The 20,844-nt window shown below is 37.7% G+C and overlaps 1 protein-coding gene and 1 pseudogene across 3 annotated transcripts in view; one reads left to right on the top strand and one right to left on the bottom strand.

Annotated features, from left to right (window-relative positions):
- The window catches only part of Tenm1 (teneurin transmembrane protein 1), a 599,693-nt gene that overhangs the window by 571,251 nt on the left and 7,598 nt on the right, over positions 1-20,844 (top strand). For all 3 annotated transcript variants that reach the window (XM_042682396.1, XM_042682395.1, XM_042682394.1), the window contains 3 exons: positions 819-991; positions 2,017-2,252; positions 17,356-17,652. In XM_042682396.1, coding sequence (XP_042538330.1) covers positions 819-991; positions 2,017-2,252; positions 17,356-17,652 — 706 coding nt within the window. The remainder of the gene's footprint in view (positions 1-818; positions 992-2,016; positions 2,253-17,355; positions 17,653-20,844) is intronic.
- LOC122109925 lies at positions 2,988-6,412 on the bottom strand (annotated as a pseudogene).

The raw sequence follows: 20,844 nt of genomic DNA, 5'->3' as shown, positions 1-20,844 counted from the left end.
AGAACAACTCCGTATCAAAAGCCTTCAGGGAAGCAGTTTCCATTTGGAGGACAGTGAGACTGCCAAAAATTCTGGTTTTTTTATTTTTTTGACTCACTAGACTACATTTCTAGATATGGGTTATTGCCTATTATCTCATGTAATTATTATTTTTTTTCTCTCTTACTCATATAAGAAAATGGCAAAATATTATATACTATATGTACTCAAAAAAGATCAAAAGAATTTTAGTGACAAGATCAAGGGGTTTCAGAATGTTTTAATGAACATGTTTCCATTATCCTCGGTACTTGTTCATTTTGTTGGAAAAGTGATTCATTCATTTCAAATTTGGCAACTTAAACAGCAGCAAATAATAATTTTCCCATCACAATGCAAAGTCAGTTTATTGGCCTGCTCAGGCTTTGAAGAACTTTGGTGTCTCCTTTTCCTTTGACAACAGCCCCCTCTGCTGGTAATTTTAATGCATCACATGTAAATGGGATCCACCCGAACTGCAAACAGAAGCCTCCCTGCAACATCATTGCACACAGCAGGACATGATTCATAAATCAGATTTCCACACCAGTGATTCATTACTAGATTATTTCTCTATAAAACATCACAGCTCAAGGAAATCATCAAGAATTCAGAAACTGCAAAGAATACCTTCATTTGATTAATAATGCCGCTAACCTGTCTCTTCTTATTGAACAAGATTAATACTACTTGTTATCACTCAGAGTTAAACTCTATTAGCTATCAAGTGAGTTTTAGGTTGCAAAGACCTGTTATCACTGCCAAGAAGCTTCAGAGTTTGGATTGGTTATATTCCTCAGATATGACCCAGAGGGACACCTGACCAATGCAACGTTTCCTACCGGAGAGGTCAGTAGCTTCCATAGTGACTTGGAGAAGCTGACAAAAGTGGAGCTAGATACTTCCAACCGTGAAAATGTCCTCATGTCAACCAATGTGACAGCAACTAGTACAATATATATCTTAAAACAAGGTAAGAACGTTAGCGTCTTCACTTGTTCAGAACAGCATGTATCTTCTCAGCCATCTTCTAACCTGTGCATACCATTAATAAACAGAATTCCTCTTTGATTCTGAAGCTACATTCTTCTTCCTATTTTCTAGCTGAAACAAAAGCACATTCCCATCTTTTATTAGTTCACATCTCCACTTTAGGTCACATCTCTGTGGGAGTAATGAGGTTAAATTCCTGCCAAGTCTTCTATCAAGTCATTTTCCAATACCCACCCATTTGTAAGGCTCTTTAAGGCCAAACTAGGCTATATGAAAGTAATAGCATCCTTTTGAACTTAGCATGCTAGATCAGTGCCGACATGGACCAATAAACAGGACATACCAGAATTCATACCAAGAAAGCATAGAAGAGAAATAAGAGGATTAAAAGCTCATTCTGTACAAAGCAAAGAAAAAGGTTTTAAATGGGGAAAAAAATAAGGTACAATTTGGAAGGAATTTCTTGGAAGCTGGAGGGAATTGGACAAAGAGAAATTACTTTCTCTCTACCCAGTCATTAAGACCTTTTCCTGTAAGGCTGTGAGGCCAGTTGCCATTTTCATCAAAGTTAGGATTTTGTGAGCTGTACTAACTTGTGATGGAGGTCCCCAGGTAAGAAGGATGCTGGATTGAGCTTCATATTCTTCTCATCCTAGCTCCCAGCTTATTAAACTAAGGGGGGGTCAACCCAGCAACTCAGAGAGGGAGTTTGTGAGGGAATACTTTAAAAAAAAAAAAAAAAAAAAAAAAAAAAACAGCCTAAAGTGTTATCCAGTAGTCTTTCATCCAGGAAACAAGATGGCCCAGCTGTGAAAATAACAAGATCTAAATGGATCTAGAGGATATCTGCCCTCCCATGTAGTAGTCTAGTCCAGAAGGTGGTTATGCCCACAGTGCCTCACTTGCTTATCCCTTCCCAAATTCACTTCCTAAAACTCAACTTGTCTTTTCCTGCCTCTCCTCCACTTTCTTCTTCCTTTTTTCCTGTGGTTTTTTTCTATACAGAAAATACTCAAAGCACCTATCGGGTGAGTCCAGATGGTTCACTACGTGTCACCTTTGCCAGCGGGATGGAGATCAGCCTCAGCTCAGAGCCCCACATCCTGGCTGGGGCAGTCAACCCCACCTTGGGCAAATGCAACATCTCATTGCCCGGAGAGCACAATGCAAACCTCATTGAGTGGCGGCAAAGAAAAGAACAAAACAAAGGCAACATTTCAGCTTTTGAAAGAAGACTGAGGGTAAGGAATGAGCTTATCCCAGATACAAAACTTTATGAGCTTCTCTGGAAAATGCAGAGCCTGACGGATCTGAAAGTCCCATTTCTCCAAGGCGTTTCTAGGTGACTGACTAGCTTATATGATTATACTAATTCAAGAGAGGATGCTAATGGCTGATAATGGTTCAGTATCCCTAAATGAGCATTCTAATAGGAGCTTTCTTTGTCATTAGCCAGCTAAAGTGCTCTAACAGTAGCAATTTCAAGCACCAAGGAAGTCTGAATGGAGAAGTATGTTTAGTCAGGAAGCCATCTAGTACCGATGCCAGCAGGCCCTGTTCTTCCAGGTTAACCTAGGTTTCTATTTGGGATTAGTTCTTGAAGACATTAGGCAAGCACACACAACACAGAAGACGGAAGGCAACATTTGGATAAAGGCAAGGTAGGACATGGGGACTTGCTGAATATGAGTTCACATGGCAAGGAATACAACTTATGAGCCAGAGAGGTGACGAATTAGCACTAAGATTGAGCTGGAGTCTAGAGATATCAGTACCTGGCGGAAATGAAAAATTTGAAAATATTCAAGTTTGGGGGTTTTAGTATCCTATCTATTTTTATTATTAGTATAAAGACTGCAGGGCTTACTTTAAGTTGATGACAAGCTAGAATTGAAAGATAACAATTTACAATATAAAAGTCATGTGTGCTTACCCCAAAAAACAAATGACTAACCACCTATGGGAGGAGCCAATGGAATGGCTAGTCTTTATTCGGAAGAAGAAACTTTACAGAGCATTCTGAGAACATTAGTATGGGGTTCAATGGCCCATCTGGTGGGGCACCAGCTTGTAGTGGCTTCCACTACTTAGGCATTGCAGCCGGAACCAGATGCCAGTACAGTTGTCTTCTTCTCAAATGCAGCCCACTATCCTCTTGTTGCTGATGGACGGAACCAAATTAGGTTCTTCCTTGGTGCCTGAAGCTGCCTTGGGGGGCAACATATTGTTTGGCCATCAGTAGGAACACCACCTCTAGATGCTGTGGAGCGCACCACAGCCGCTCCATTGGGACCATGGGCCCTTAAAGCCTGTGCGGCCAGTGCTCAGGCTCCAGGAAGTAACCTTGAAGCCGTAGGGCCTGAGACTAAGAGCTGCAGTTCCCTGAACGTGCTTGGGAGATGACAATATTCAAGTTTTTAGCAAGTACAGTTCACTACTATTTATCAGATATCTCTGTCCAAACCACTTTTCTGCAGCACAAAAAAACCTATCCACTTTTCCCTTCTGGAAGAGGAACCAATAGTAAAATGATGTGACCAACTTTCCACATAGAGTAATGTTCAGTATCAGCCCTAGAGCAAGTGCCTGTCCAAGGAAGCACTTGTTCTTGAGGCCAAGCCTGCTCTGAGCATCTGCAGCATGCCTAGGATACTGAGAATGCTTGCATTTTTGTCATGCATAGTAAAAACTTCATAACCTTACAGGTGTAGAAATGAAACTTTTGGGTCGGGTATGGTGGCGCACATTTGTAACCACAGCTCTGCAGGAAACAGAGATTAGAGAAATGACCCAAAAAAATGTTAATGAAACAACAAAGGACAAGCAAGTAGCAGGCAGTTGTAGGAAAATTGCAGTGTATGGGTGGCCCAAGCAAAAAACAAAAACCCTGTATCTGAAAAAGAAAAGTAAAAATGCACGGAGCACCTGCGGCTCAGGCCTATAATCCTATTTATTCAGGAGACTGAGATAAGAGGGTTATATTGGTTCAAAGCCTGCCCATACAGGAAAATCTGTGATACTCTTATCTCTAATTAACCACCAAAACAGCCAGAAGTGGAGTTATGCCTCGAGCACAAAAACTCAGGAACATTGCCCACGCCCTGAGTTCAAGCCCCAGGACCAACACAAAAAAGAAAAGTTAGAGCATTGCTCCAATGGTGGAATGCCTACATAGAAAGTCTCAAAGCTTTGAGTTTAACTCCTAATTCCAAAAATAAAAAGGAACGAAAAGAAAATTAAGCAATGAAAAAGCCATCTAATTCCAGAAACAGGCAGACAAAACATTCGGATAGTTTGGTATGAACAAAGTAAATGATGTCCAATTGGGCATACTTTTCAACCAGCTGTTGGTGACACACAGACTCAGAATTCAGTGGGTATTCTCTCATAACATCCACTGAAGTTTTCTAGGTACAGTCAATTTGGATGTTTTAATTCTATTGATAAACCTCTCACAGGACATTGAATTGTTGAGCCTCTGAATCAGGAAGTCAAACCAATCCAAATAATCCAACTTCTGCGTATGTATTAGAAGTCTGAGTTTATATCCAAGTTCTTTAAGAAGTAATAGTTCCTAGGTAGAACATTGGAGGGGAAAGTTAGATGACCTGACATTCCTACCCAGTTTTATATATGGCTTAGGAAGTGGGTTTTTTGTTGTTGTTGTTTTTTAATTTTTTTTGAGCCAGGTACCAATGACTCATGCCTATAATCCTAGCTATTGAGAAGGCTGAGGTCTGAGGATCATGGTTCGAAGCTAGCCCAGGCAGGAAAGATTGTGAGACTCTTATCTCCAATTAAGCACCAAAAACCAGCTGCAAGTGGAGCTGTGAATTAAATGGTAGAGAGCTAGCCTTGAGAAATAAAAAGCTCAAGGAGAGTGCCCAGGCCCTGAGTTCAAGTCCCAGAATTGGTACAAAAAAACTGCTATTTGCTGTTGACAGATTTCCAGTATATAATCCAAGCTGGCCTCAATCTCACAATCCCCATCTCAGACTCTTGGCTAGGATTCCACAAGGTGGCATCTGCCTTAGTTTTTTAACCTGTATAATAGGAAGATAGTGCAGATAGATACAGAAGAACCTGCATAATGAGGATCATTTATAAATGGCTTACCAAACTTGTGGGTTCAACACTAGGAAAAAATGCATTAAATAAAGGATCCTTTCATAATTTTGTTACCTTACAGCATCAAAGAACTATTAGGAACTAAATCAGACACTGTGGAATTTAAGGATTTTCGATTATAGCCCATCCATAGCAGGAATTTTTCCCATGTCTAGGATAACCTACCCTATGATCTCCCCTTCATATACATAGGTGATGGAAAGAAATTATAAACTATAAATTTACAGGTTGGATCTCTAATTGTCTTTAATGTGGCAAAGCTAATGGTCACAAAAACACCCAGGAGCACTTTAATGTCGAGGATTAAGGGTTTAGTTAATACTAATACTAACTTGACCTATTCTTCATTCTGAGGTAGAGATGGACAGAGTGATAGAGCAGATTATTAGTGAAACAAGTTCAATGTCTTTCCCTTTTTGTGATTTCTAGAGTTTTCCCTGAGAATTGAAGGATGGGCCCCTTTATGGGCTAGGTGATGATAGTGTATGTGTCCTAGAAACCTAACCATAGCAGTCCTTCACATGTAATTAGTGACAGAGAGTCCAGAAATGCTTCAAAGCCCAGATTTTATTTATTTGCCACAACTATCAATTGCTGTTATTCCCAATTTACAGATCAGGACACCAAGGCCCAGAGAGGTTAAATGATTTGCCCAGATTCAAACAGCTGTTAAAAGATCACAGCCAGATCTAAAATGCAGGTCTTTGCCTAGTACAACACACTTTCCAATGCATCATGCTGTGCTGCCTTGCTCCTTAAAATAATTAATCTATAAATCACTCAGTAGAGCCATCTTGGCAGGGCCTGACTCCTCATTTCAATGCTGACAAAAAGAGACAAATAATGAACTCTAATGTACTGGCAAGTGTGGGTGGTGCGGGGCAACTGGCTGGCCTCCCGGCGGGAAAAGCATGGAGGAGACAAAATGCACACGGTGACTGTTTCACTTGTTGATGCTTTTTTTTTTAATTTTGAATGAGCATAAACTAAGACCATGAATGGGCATTGTTGTGGTGCATTGTATACTCAGAAACACTTTTTAACCTCTTCTTTATGTTTCCATTTCCCCTTCTTCCTCCTCACATTCTCTAACCACATTTGTTGGGTTTCAATAAGTATTGTCCATGTACTTAGCTATAGTAATAGATCTCAACATCCTTCCCTTTTGCATTAATGCCCGATCATCATCATCATCACCATCGTCGTCGTCATTATCATCATAATCATCAGGTTTTAAGTCGAGGTTCGACAAATGAGCAAGAACATGTGGCATTGGCTCTTTGAGTTTTGCTTACTTCAGTCAACATGATCATTTCCAATTCTATCCATTTCCCTATGAATGATGTAATTGCATTTTTTCTTTATGATTGTGTACTTTTGTGTGAAATATACATACATATTCTATATTTTCATTATCTATTCATTGGTTGCTGCACAACTCAGCTGACTGCACAATTTGGCTACTGTGACTAGAGCTGCAATAAATATGGATGGGTATGCGGGGATTTTTCTTGTATACTGATTCATACTCCAACAAATATATGCCCAAGAGTGGTATAGTGATGGGGCAGAATAACAACTAGTAGATTATTACCTGTGCTTCCTATTCAGAGAGATGTTTGTTTATACTGCCTTTCCCCCACTGACTTTATTTCATTTCTGGTAGCTTCTCAAGGGATAAACTGATAACCCTCTCTTTTCCTCAATCAAATATTCAGTGACCCATTTTTAAGCATACCAATAAAGAATAAGCTTTTCAAATACCCATGAATATCTCCATGGATTAACTGCATTATTTATTTCCCCAGTTAAAGCTATCACTGTATGGACACCAGTGCCTCATGTATATAATCTTGCTACTCAAGAGGCTGAGATCTGAGCTTCACAGTTCGAAGCCAGACCTGCAGACAAATCCATAAGACGCTTATCTCCAATTAACCAGCAAAAAGCCAAAAGTGTGGGGCAAATGGTAGAGCACCAGCCTTGGGTGAAATAGCCTACAAGAGCACAAGGTTCTGAGTTCAAACCCTAGGACTGGCATAAAAAAACAAGCAGAAAAGAAAAGCTACCACTGTAGAGCATGGACAATTAAGGTTACCAGAGCTATGTAGACAGAATTTTATACATTCACTTGGCAGAGTATTTGTACTGTATGGTGCAAAATAAGGACTCTCTGAAAACCCACAAAAAATTGTGGTTATGACTGTAAATGTGCTCTAGCAGCAGGTCATAATCCACTGATTGTTCAGGCACAAAATGACAGGTTCATGTAAAGGCTTCTTTAGTAAGATGGTGGATATTATATGTTTCAAGAAACTATCACACCTATCCCACACCTTCTAACTGGAAAGGAAAAAAATAAATAAATAAAGGTTGGACCCGTCTTTGAGATCAGCAAGAGCTATTTTGTTCCAATAACCAGTGATTTGTTTTTACATATCAGGATCGCTTTGAAGGTGCGGGAGGCAAACTGTTGAGAAACCTGATCTTCTGCTTAGCCTGAGCAGCCAGGGAATTTGTTAGCTCTGGGCCATTCTTCACCAGCACCATTAAGTGAAATAAATCACATTAACATCCTGAAATTTCATTTATTTGAAAAATCCATTTCCCCCAACCTGAATTGTATTTGAATCATCTTCCTTGCAAAGTACTTTTGCACCCAATCCATATATCTTCTCATCAGCTGTATAAATCTCTTCCCATAAATACATTTCCCTGGACAATAGAGAAATTAGAGTGCTGCTAATAATGGAGGTAGTTGTCAAAGAATTGGACATTCAGTAAAAGCAAACTGGTTTAGGAACCACAACCACATTGTACCTTGCTGTATCCATAGATGAGAATATCATATGAAACGTATCACAGCATTGGATTCTAGAGCTCTTTATAAGATCTTGTAGACTGAATAGTAAGGTCATGGCAAAAACCACAGAACTGCAGCCTACTTTTTGAAAAAAATGAAGCTTAAGCTGGGCGCCAGTGGCTCAGGCCTGTAATCCTAGCTACTCAGGAGCTGAGATCTGAGAAATGTGTTTCAAAGCCAACCCAAGCAGAAAAGTCTCCCTGTGTGACTCTTATCTCCAATTAACCACTCCAAAATGAGAAGTGGTGCAATGGCTCAAGTGGTAGAGTTCTAACCTTAAGCACTAAGAGGCTCAGTGTCAGAGACCAGGCCGAGTTCAAAACCCACAAATGACAAACAAATAATATGAAGCTTAGCTCTTAAAACCAAACTCATAAAATCAATTGGGATGATTTTGTGTCTACAAGCAAAATATAAGAAACTAAAACCTTTACAACTAAAAGAGAACAGAATGGAACAGGATGCATTTTTTTTCAATTAAAAAATTATTGTAAAGGTGATGTATGGAGGGAGGAGTTAGTTACATAAATCAGGTAATGGATACATTTTTTGAACAGTATTATTCCCTCCCCCATTTTCTCCTAGTTTTTTTCTCTCCTGACCCCCAACCCCCCAAATTGTAAAGTTCATTTCCAACATAGTGTCTATTGAGTGTCACTGCTGAATTAGTTCAGCCTTCATCCCATCATTTCTGTGCTTCCCCAAATCAAGTCAACTTACACGCAAGACAAAAGGGTACAGAAATAAAAAAACAGTGACAAAAATCAAAAACAGTGACAAAAAGGGTGAAAAAAAAACAAAAAACAAAAAAAACAACTGCAAACAGTGCAACAGGATGGATTTTAAACGCAACATGGGAGTATTCACATGTGACCTCAGCTCTGAAGGAGAAATTGGCCTAACCGAAATACAGAGACCCAAGCTGACGGATGATGGGGAATTGGAGGGGTCATCAAAAAGGTTCTAGCATCTCCCTCGGCTTCTGAAATCGCCTTTGCTGACAGGGCCATCTGCTAGAGGGTAATCTCAGTTGGAATTCTCATTTCGCACTTTTTTAACTCTCCTCAGATTTGGTGGTGGCATTCACATTGTGAAAGTTTATACAGGAAGCTGCTTTAGAGATAGATGAATTTGTTCTAAAAGCACATCTGTATTTTTCAGTTTCAAGTAAAAGTCTCTCCCTCTAAGGGAGTCACATGAAGACAGGCAATTTCAGGAGTCAAGGCTATAAGGAAATATTGGATTTAGAGGAGAAGGAATTATTGAGGCCATCAAATCATAGAAACCACTATTTTTGCTAATCTTCAGTCATCCTTACTAAGCTAACTAGAAAGTAAGCCCTATTTCACATACTAGTTCACCTAGATTAGTAAGCAGAAATAATTCTACACAATTTTCCCTTTTTTTATTACGCAATTTCATTATTGCACTTTCTCACATGTTCATAATGTATTCCAAATCAGTCTTATACCCTCTACCAATCTCCTTTTCTTCTTTATCCCCTTCCCAAAAGAATTTGGCATAATTTTTAAATGCGTGGTATAGGTTTACACAGATAAAATAATCAATAGGAAATTACTTAAACAATCACAAATTAATAGAGTACAAAAAATATCCCTAAGCCGTGGGCCAGTGGTTCACAGCTGTAAGCTTAGCTACCCAGGAGGCTGAGATCTGAAGATTATGGTTCATATCTAGCTCAGACAGGAAAGTCCACGAAATTCTTATCTCCAATTAGCCAACAAAAAGCTGGAAGTGGAGCTGTAGCTCAAGTGGTAGATAGCTAGCCTTGAGCAAAAAAGCTCAAGGACAGAGGCCTGATCCTGAGTTCAAGTTTCAGGACCAGCACATACACACAAAAAAAATATTTTAGAAAAGAACTAGTATACCAATAATTTTGCACTGTTCTCATCTCTGAATTGAGAAGTATAGGAAGTACAGGTGTGGCTCAAGTGGTGGAGCACTTGGCGCATAAAAAAGCCAAGTAAGAGTTCTATCTCTGAGTTTAAGACCCAGTACTGGCACAAAATTAAATAAATAAAAATTTTAAAACATAAAAGGAGCTATATTATAAACTGATCTTTATTATCAGCAATAAATACAATAAAAGCAACTGATATTTCTTGAGATATCACTATATGTATTGCTATTCGTTAACTCATTTACTATTCATAACATTTTACCAGACTGGTTCTTATAATTATTCTCATCTGACACATGAAAAAACTGAAGTAGAGAGCAACTACACTGCTAGTAATTAGTGATTACAAGATTTGAATCCAGGCAATCGGGCTCAATAAACCAGAGCCATCTCCTAAGATCCTTTCTGGCACTAAGATTTTCTTGCCTGGCACACAAAGGGAATGTCATGGAAGTGAAAATGAAGACAAAGAAATTCAAATGAAATCTCAGAGGCCAATATTAAGATTGAAGATACAAGCTGTTTATTTTTAGACAATGCTGAGATAAAAGTGACCCTAAATAAACATTTAATCTGTAAACTACACATATCAAAAAATAAATCTATGGAATTAAAGTAGTGATCTTTTTAATCCACTCCTGATTACCTTAAAACTAGTGAGGGTAGAGTAGCTACTTTAAAATCAGCTGTGACTTTTCTATCCCTTCTTATAACTTCATGAAAATTAAACACTGTGCATCTTCCAAATTCTGACGTGGCTGTTTGGCTCATCTCTTATTCACCTTCTGACTTCTTCAGCAGAAATTAAAGAGGTAATTCAGTTGTATTATGAGTAGAAATGCTAGAGAATGTCCTTGAAAATTCACTCTTCTCCTCTTACAGAGGAAAGAAAATCAACTGGCGTGATTGTAGTTCCGAATCCAGCACCTCTTGTGGGTGGGGTCAGTTAAATCATATCAAATTTCTCTTTGTGCATAGGCCAAACACAGCCAGCTATCTCTAATTGCCAATGTAGCATTATCCAATGAATTGAATGAATGTCAGATTAGAAGGTTTTAGGTGGCTTTCTCTGGAGCACTTAGAGCACAAACTCCTAAGAGCTTCTCCTTCTACCTAACCTTCAAAGCAGTTCTAGCAAAATTACTCATGGCTCTCCAGAGCAATCTCCCATTTTCCTCTCTGGCCTCAGTGCAAACAAAGACTCAAGCCTTTCTCTTTACTTCCATTTAGTATAGCTGGAAAAATAAGTAAGGAAAACCAGAGAATAATTTTCATCATACATATCCTGTATTAAAGATGAACAAGTCTAGCTTTCTTACCACAACATACAACTGACCAGTTGCCCAACTCAAAGATCTTAATGTCAGTTATTCCAGAAAGAGACCCTTTTTCACTTAGGGCAATATTCACATTTCAATTCTTTTTCCTTTCCCCTCTTTTCCAGGGGAAGGTTTAATATAGACTGTTTAGAGCAAGACTAGAAATAAGTACTGTTGGCCAATAATTAAGACAAGGGCTATTGTCTTTCAGAAAAACAAGCACAGATATAAAAACAGAACATTCTTAACCTTGCTACAGACCTGAGCCAGCCAATCATGGCATTCAGTCTAACTCTGGTATCTGCTATAGAAACTGGCTGAACATAACCCCTCTGCACAGAGGTTGGGCAGGCTTCCCAGGAAAAACATGCATCTCTCCAGGATTCTTACATGTAGTTTCCATGGGCATATGAAAAACATGCATCTCTCCAGGATTCTTACATGTAGTTTCCATGGGCATATGAGTTAGGAAGAAAGCTACAGCACCTCTCATTCCTTCATCCTCTCTGAACCTTTGATGAATTTTAACAATGACTTCTCAATCTGAGTTTAAATGAGTATGTCAGCAACACCAGTGCATCAACATGCATTATTCTGAACCAGAGAACACCCTTGGACACATCATAACAAAGAATATTAGGCAGAGTCTTTCTCTGCTTTTTCTTAGTGAATTTTAACAGTGATCACTGCTTATGTAGCTATAATGACTTTATTAAGAAATGTGTTCTTGAGTAGTAAACTTAATCTGTCAGACAAATAAAACCACAAATTTAGTTGAATTGGAAATCACTTGCTATTTTGGCTCTTTAACTATCATTAGAATATAAATTGTAACAGTTACAACCATCTCTCGGAGTACATGGATATTTTACAGCTGTTGTAAATGAACAGTATTACAGTTGGAGATACACAACTATAAAACCACAGGAAAGATAGTTGAAGCAAAAACACCTGGTTTTCTGTAGGCCTCCAAGCCCTGAGTATCAAAAGACAGGAAATATATCCTTTGCTATCGCATTTTAGGTGATCACAGCAGGTTACTGTATATTTATTCAATACACCACTACACACATTTGCTACAGATGCCTTAAAAAGTCATGGTTTTCTATCTGTGGCTCTATGTCCTGAATTAAATCCACCTCTGAAACTAACAGCACTTTCTCCAAATAACTTGAGTATCTAATCACTAGTCTCTTGGATAGAATTCATGGCATGCAACATTTACTAGGTCATACATACAGATATATAGATATAGATATAGATAGGTAGCAGAAGTTCAAAATTAGGGGCAAATATCATTAGTGCCAGTTGGCTGAGGATCTGAAATCAAAAGTGGCCTAGAAAGCCAAGTGAGGAGGAACAGTGAGCAAATGTTGTCATAGTATTCAACGTACACTATGCTAAAAATGAACTATGCAACTTGTCAGGGATGTGAGAAGGAAATGGGGGAAAACAAAGGAAGAGGTGACACTGTTCAAGAAGAACTGTACGCATTATCTGACTTAAGGAATTGTAACATAACCCTTTTGTACAACTCCTTAATAATAACATTAAAAATAATTAATTAAAAATAAATGACACTTTTCTATAGAAACATGGGCAGATACTATGAGCATGCAATTCATGGAAGGCGTACTTGTGGCCAACATTAAAAAGAATTCAAGCATATTAAAAAATCAAATAAATAAAAACTTAAATCACAGTAGCATGCTTTTATCCCACTCTCAAATCAGGAAACGTTTACTAACAGTGCTGGTAAAGTTGTAATGAAAGGGCTCTTCTACTCCTAGTTAATGGGAATATGAATTTTTACAGTCTTAGTGCACAATAAAATAATCCTTCAAATTACATCAGGAGTCTTTTGATATGTTCTCATAGATGCAGTACTTTCACCCATAAAATTCTGTATTAGGGAAATATTTATTTATAAATATGTTCCACAAAACCAGAGATATGAAAGAAAAATGGAAAACATGAACTTTCCATGTGCAAATAGATAAATGTATATCTTCTAGTCTAATAACATGAATACTGAGTATAAACCTAACAGAAAATGTAGAATACTTGTAACTTTTAGTACAATCCTAATTATGTGATTTAAATGTATGAACAAAGATTATGAAAAGCTGGCACCAGTGGTTCAGGCTTTGTAATCCTAGCTGCTCGGGAGGCTGAGATCTAAGAATCACAGTTCAAAGTCAGCCCAGACAGCAAAGTCTGCATGAGACTCTTATCTCCAGTAAACTACATAGAAAAGCCAGAAGTAGTGCTGTGGATCAAAGTGTAGGACACTAGCCTTGAGCACAAAGAAGCTCAGGCACAGCACCTAGGCCTTGATTTCAAGCCCCAGGAGCAACAAAAAAAAATTTCCTTAAGTTTTTAAAAATATCATGAAAGGATCAAAAAATGTGGAGCATATGAAGGGATGTGAAGGGTAAACCAAGGAGGAGGCTGCAATGCTTGATAAGAAATGTACGCATTATCCTGCCCATGTAACTGTAACCCCTCTGTACAGTATGTTCACAAAAAAAATAAAATTTTATTTAAAAAAAGAAAATATGGAGCATATATATATATATATATATATACATAATATGTATAAATAATATGTACATATATTATATATTATAATATATAATGGAATTCTATGCCTCCATCACAAAGAATGACACCACCCCATTTGTTAAGAAATGGAGACTTAGAAAAAATTATATTAAGTGAAGTAAGCCAGACCCTCCAAAAAATAGGTCCTATGGTTTCCCTTATCTTCAATAACGAGTATATGTCCCGGACAAGCAAAAGAGGTTAAAAGCTATATGACCCACATAAGTTGAGGCTAAGCAAAATAAACCCCAAGATAGGGACAGAAGAGATTTTATCTTTCTTGCTGTTTTTTTTTAATGTACTTACAATGTATTATGTGATTTTTTTTGGTTTCTTTGTATGTTCTTCCCCCTGTTGTCACTGTATTTAATTCCAGTGTCCTGCATCTTGTATATACATTTTTCTAATTTAGAGAGGGGACAGAAATAATAAAATGCTGAACTAAGGATACAGGTTGACTCATTGTAACAATGAGATATACAAGACACTATGTTGAAAACTAACTTTACAACTTTGCAGGGGGGACGGGGAGGGAGTAGTTGGAGAGGCGGGAGGAAAGGGATGGTAGGGGAAAAACAAAGGAGGAGGTAACAATACTTGATGGGAAATGGAGTCATCACCTTGTTCATGCACTGTTCCCCCTCTGTACAGTATCTTTAAAATAAAATATATAAATATAATAAAAAATAAAAACAAAATAGGAAAAAAGATCATGACAAAAAGTGTAAGATAAATGTGATGAAAAAAAGTTTATTAAATTGCTAACACTAATGCTCAGTGGAATGTACAATTACCAAGAATGATTAGTTTTGTACATTTTTTGTTTCCCAATTCTTATTCAGTAAAAAGTGATAACCACCTTTGTAAACAAGGAGAAGAGGTGAAGGAAATTATTTTTTTTTCATCAATTGTGGGGCCTGAAACTATGGGCCTGGGTGCTGTTCCTCAGCTCTTCAGCTCAAGGCTAGCGCTCTACCACTTGAGCCACAATGCCACTTCCAGCTTTTTTCTGCTTATGTGGTGCTGAGGAATCAAACCCAGGGCCTCATGCATGTGAGGCAAGCACTCTACCACTGAGCCACCTTTCCAGCCCCCAGAAATTAAAATGTACAAGATTACTGAGCATCGAAAGTCCAGAATCTTGTATTGACAATGTTGGCTTTGCAGTCATCAGATAAAAAAATCTTTCCAATCAGGATGTTGAACTTTGATTCCTGAGAACCTCTAGAAGTTTCGTGTTAGAGTTTCAGCACAGTTCAGAGGTTGCCTGGGATTAAAGCCAAAAATGTTTATGTATGTGCATTGTGTGCATTTTTCTGAGGACAGAGTATATAGTTTCCAGTCTTTAAATGGATTTTTGACCACAAAAATTAAAAATTAACATAGATAATGAGTGAATGGATTTCTTCCTGCCTCATTAACCAGATATTTAACATTCTGTTTGGGATCATGTCAACAATGCTTATAGAACTAAATCTAACACACTAAACTAAAACCACATTGGAATTTGACACATAGGTGTATCATAGGTCTATAGAAAATGAGAAGAGTTGTCATTATAGTAAAAATAGTAATTACCAATATTGTTTCACAGTTTACTTAGTAATCTCACAAATATCAACAACACTCTATAGCATTAAGTAGTAACATCCTATATAGGAAAACTGAAGCCGAGGCACAAGAAATGACTGGTACATAGACAAGCAACTGGATCTTAACATTTCTCAGACTCTCTCCTTTTTCATTCTTGCCTTTGTTTCTGGCAAATATGCTTAGACTCTTTCAACTCGAATCCAAAGTCTGACTAGAGATAGATGAAGAGTACCTAGTAACTAACATGGTTGCAATTTTTTTGGTATCAAACTGTTTCAAAGTAAAAAAAAAATGATAAAAAAAAGACCTACTCAAACTCAACTTTAAAGGAACAAAGCTAACTAAAATAAACAAGTTTTAGAAGCCCTTCAAGGCCATCTACCTAGCTCTCTTTTCCACAGAGCCTTCTTCAGCACAATGACCAGAAGGGACTGAAATCCCTTAATGATTAAAATCAAGAAACCTTTTTTTTTCTAGAACACAAGAAAACTGTTTGAGTATTGTGTTTTCTCAGAGTTGTTATGCTGTAATAAGAAAGCCATCAGAGAAGTTACTGTGCGGTCTGCCAAGCACTGACATTACTATGCTGAAAATTGGAGACAATCAAGTCAGTGTTCCCGTTGCTTTGGAAATGCAGTCTTTCTCTCTCTCTCTCTTTTTTTTGCTTAATTTTATTTACTTTTTATTCTTTCAGCTATTTACTTTTCTCATGTGGACTTAGTTGAATTCTATCAGAATCAAGCACAGATGTGTTTGACAAGCATAAGACGTGTTGCCTTTCACAGAATCCAATTCAAAGTCCCTTGACCTCTGGGTGGGTCACTGGCAAAAGACCCAGAGGGATGCTGTTGTGGAATAGGTGAAGCCTAACCAGAACCAAGCCAAACTATTATTTCTAAACTCAGAATCCAAATGTAACTACATGCTTTAAGCAGTTAGTGGTGCCATCCTTGCATATGCTAAAACACCAATCAACGCCAGCCATGTTTACCTGTTGCCTTCTATGGAAATATTGTTGAGAGGCATTCCATCCATAGAAAAATCCACATTTCCCTTTGATGAGTGTGAAATGCAAGATGAGCAGAACCATGGAGTCAAAGTAGCAAAATCTCCATATAAACTAGAGCAGTCTCACTGAGTTGCTCTTATTTCGTTGATTTCTAATGCTGCTACTAATTCACGATTCTATGTTCCAATCACTTGATTATTAAAAAGGGAGAAGCAAATCCGGAAGCCCCACCCTTTACAAGGTATCTGACTCACATAAAATAAGATCATAGAAATATTGAAAATTATGGTAGTTCATCTGAGTCTTTAGCTGAGGAAGAAATAATTGCCAAGCACATGTTGAAGGTAGGGAAGATGCCAGATAATGTGTCCATAGCCTTGGCCCTCCAAGAGTATACACCATGGTGAGGAAATAAAGATAACTGGGCCAGATGCCAGTGGCTCACACCTGTAATCCTAGCTACTCAGGAGGCTGAGATCTGAGGATCGGGGTTCAGAGCCAGCCCAGGCAAGAGAGTCAGTGAGACTCTTATCTCCAATAAACCACCAGAAAAGCAGAAGTGGCACTGTCGCTCAAGTGATAGAGGGCTAGCCTGGAGCTGAAGTCCTCAGGGACAACCCCAGGCCCAGAGTTCATGCCCCACAACGAACAAAAAAAAGGAAGGAAGGAAGGAAGGAAGGAAGGAAGGAAGGAAGGAAGGAAGGAAGGAAGGAAGGAAGGAAGGAAGGAAGGAAGGAGAAAGAAAAGAAAGAAAGACAACTGATATCTGAAGTATTTGAAGCCATTAGGATTCTGAGATAATAGAGAGTTTATCTCTGGCAAACCAAGAAAAGCTTCATGATAGTAGATGTCTTAAATAAAAAAATCAAAGCAGCACTTAAAATGTATGTTATGGCTCTTTTTGTAGGCACATAACAGAAATCTACTCTCCATAGACTTTGATCATATAACTCGTACAGGGAAGATCTATGATGACCATCGCAAATTCACCCTGCGGATTTTGTATGATCAAACAGGACGACCTATTTTATGGTCTCCTGTAAGCAGATATAATGAAGTGAACATCACATACTCACCTTCGGGATTGGTTACATTTATTCAAAGAGGAACGTGGAATGAAAAAATGGAATATGACCAGAGTGGAAAAATAATTTCAAGAACATGGGCTGATGGGAAAATTTGGAGCTATACCTACTTAGAAAAGGTAAGTCCATAAGTGGGAACAGATGAGAATACTAAAAGTGTACACAATTACCCTTCACTTGGTGAGGACTGCAGGAAGAAAAGCTTGTTCTTACTTTTTCTGTACAAGTAACAACAAACATGGTGAGCTTCTTCAACTGTTTCCAGTTGAAGTTTGCCCAGTCCCACCCTCTCCCAAGTACTCGTTTAAATGGAAGTGTGGATAATTGGTTAACTCTCTTCTCATTGGAGTGTATTTGTTCATGCTCTTGAAAAAAGGGAGCTTTAATATGAAAGCTCATACAGAGGGGGAATAGCTAGAAAATCATAAAGCTGTGTATTAATATAGCTCCACTCTGGTAAAGGGCCTCTCATGCAAAGCATAAGGTATGCTAATTTTGTTAGCATAGTCATTGAAAGTTTACTTGTACACATTGGAGAACTAATTTTCAGAAGGAAGCAGCTTCAGGCCATGATAGCAGGGAGGCCTCATTGAAAATAGACTTTAGTGTGTCATGCGTCTCCAGTAGCATCCATAATAGGAGCTTGCAGCCTCTCTCTAGTTTAAAAAGAAAAAAAGAACACTAATCCCACCTCATGAAATATTTATTTGTGAGACCTCAGCTCCCACACAGCAAAATGGTCTCTGGTCAGATCAGTATGAGCAATTAGTCTCTGTCTGCCATCTCTATCTGATCTCCTAAGATGATACCTCATGTTTCCCAACTTTAGCCATTCAACTCAATTGAACTTTTTCATCCTGAATCAATTCCTGAGAAATTTACAAAAGATTTTTTTCCCTAGAGTGTTCAAGGGTAAATGAGTTCAATAGAACTTACAGAAGTTCTTAGAAAACTCACAGCTTACATGACAAAATGTCACAATTTGTGCTAAATGATGCCAAACCTTTTGATACAACCCTCAAACATTTTTTTTAAGTTTGCCAGGTACTGGTGGCATATGCCTTTCATCCTAGCTATTCTGGAGGTTGAGATGTGAAGCTCATGCCTCAAAGTCAGACTGGGCAGCAAAGTCTGTAAGACTATCTCCAATTAACTACCAAAAAACCAGAAATGGAGCTGTGGCTCAAGTGTTAGAGTACTAGCCTTGAGAATAGACCCTAAGGTCAAGGTGCAGGACTGGCAAAAAATATTAGTAAGTCAGTGATAAAAAACTGTTTTCCTAGTTCTCAGAGTCAATTGCTGGAAAACATACCAAGCTAGAAATAGCTAGGAAATAACACTGAGTTAACTCAGGAGATAAAGTAGGGAGTACTTTTCTAATCCACCCAATGTTCTTAATTTCTGAAGAAATTTATAGAATCCATAATTTGTCTCATACACTAAGAAAAATGCAGTCTTACAGACCATGTCTTTCTTCATTTGAATTTCTATAACAAGAATGACTGACAAGATTCTATGACTAATATCTATAAAATGTCAAACTTTTAAAAAAAATTAGTTGAATCCAAACATTGTTAGTGTATATACATAGGCAAAATATTTCTTCAAGCATATATTGACAGTCTTTCTATGAAAAACAGATGTTACTCCTTGAGAGCTGGCTTCATTAGTTTTTCAGAACTGAATGTGACACCAATGAGAAGATTATTTCTCTTTCCTGAATTAGCTTTTTATTTGAGGAAAAAAGACCATCTGAAACAAATCTTACATGAATTATTTTTGCTATGGAAACAATGGGTGATACTTCTTTTTAAACACACATACACCAAATAAATATACATACATACATACATACATACATACATACATACATACATACAGGAGTAGTTGTACACATCTATAATCTCAGTACTCGGGAAATGGAGGGATGAGTATCTAGAGTCTGAAGATTCCTTGGACAACATATGAACACCCTGTCTAAGAACAAAGAGTCAGCCTTGATGGTACACACAAGTAATCAGCTAGGAGGCAAAAGGCAGGAATTTCACCAGTTTAGAGACCAGCATGGACTACACCTGGGTGGGGCTAACAAGTTCAACAAGAAATGTACTCACTACCTTACTTATGTAATGGTAACCCCTCTGTACATCACCTTGACAATAAATTTTTTTAAAAAGAAAGAACAAAGAAAAGTTGGGGAAAACTAGGAAAGAGCAAGGGAAGGGGTGACATTCCAAAAGGAACTGTACTCTTTACCTGACTCATATATCACCTTTATAATAACAATTAAAAAGGGGCACGGAGAAGAAAAATCAGAACAAAAAATTTGTGAGACTAATGCCTACATTGGACAGAAATTTACCTTATTGCGTTATTGACATAGAACAATACATCAAGAAAAAAACCAGGGATTTCCAAAAACTAGTTTAGTGATCACTGGAACAAGCCAAATCATTTAGCCTTTTAGTTTTTAGTTTCATGTTAAATTTGTTCTCTAATTAAAAAGGTAGTCCCTTATTTAAGCAATCCTATTATGCAAAACTAAGAATCTACAAAATATATAATTATAGAATGGTTCCTTACTTTCTAAAGCCAATTTATCATGAAATTGATTTTAATAATATTATTATCACCCATGATAATAACTAATTCACTGAATGGAGGTGGTGATTCAATTAAATAAGTTAATATAAAGCAGCAAGGTAGAGAAATGAAGTGCTTAGCTGGCACTTACTGCCACTTGAAAGTACACAAAACAGGAAAGAACAAAAGGAAGAGAGGGAAGACGAAAGAAAGCAAAGCAAAGTGTTTTTGAAAAAGAAGGAAAGGTGTCTGAAATTGCACGTAATTTTTTCAGTGACTTGATGGCATTTTGGGACACTTTGTGCTCTTTCTCATTTCCCATTGTTTGTTTAGTAAAATGAACTTCGCTGGCTCATTCTTTCCCTAGGACAAGAGCACAGCAGGGACACAGAGGCTGGTCCCTGCAGTATGTCTTAAAGTAAGAATTTACAAACTTAAAAATTTACCCCCACATACATGTAGCATTACTCTGTAAAGTTGCTTGACTTCCCATGGAGTAAATAAAAATTATATATATCGTGTTAGTGTGCAATGGTTTATAGCCATTTGGAGAAAAATAATTATTTAGGTAATGGCTCTTGTTGCTTAAATGATCTCTTCTCTATTAAAAAATCAATTATTGTTTCTTAAATTTTCTCTGTGTGCCCATTAATTCTCTGCCTTAATTTATGACACTTCTAATTATATTTTGAAGCTAAAATTTTATATTACAGTAAATGTAAATCTTT

This window comes from Dipodomys spectabilis, unplaced genomic scaffold (genome assembly GCF_019054845.1).
Source record: "Dipodomys spectabilis isolate Male_0828 unplaced genomic scaffold, ASM1905484v1 ptg000071l, whole genome shotgun sequence".
NCBI classification, from domain to species: domain Eukaryota; kingdom Metazoa; phylum Chordata; class Mammalia; order Rodentia; family Heteromyidae; genus Dipodomys; species Dipodomys spectabilis.
This window is presented reverse-complemented; position numbering and strand designations above follow the sequence as displayed.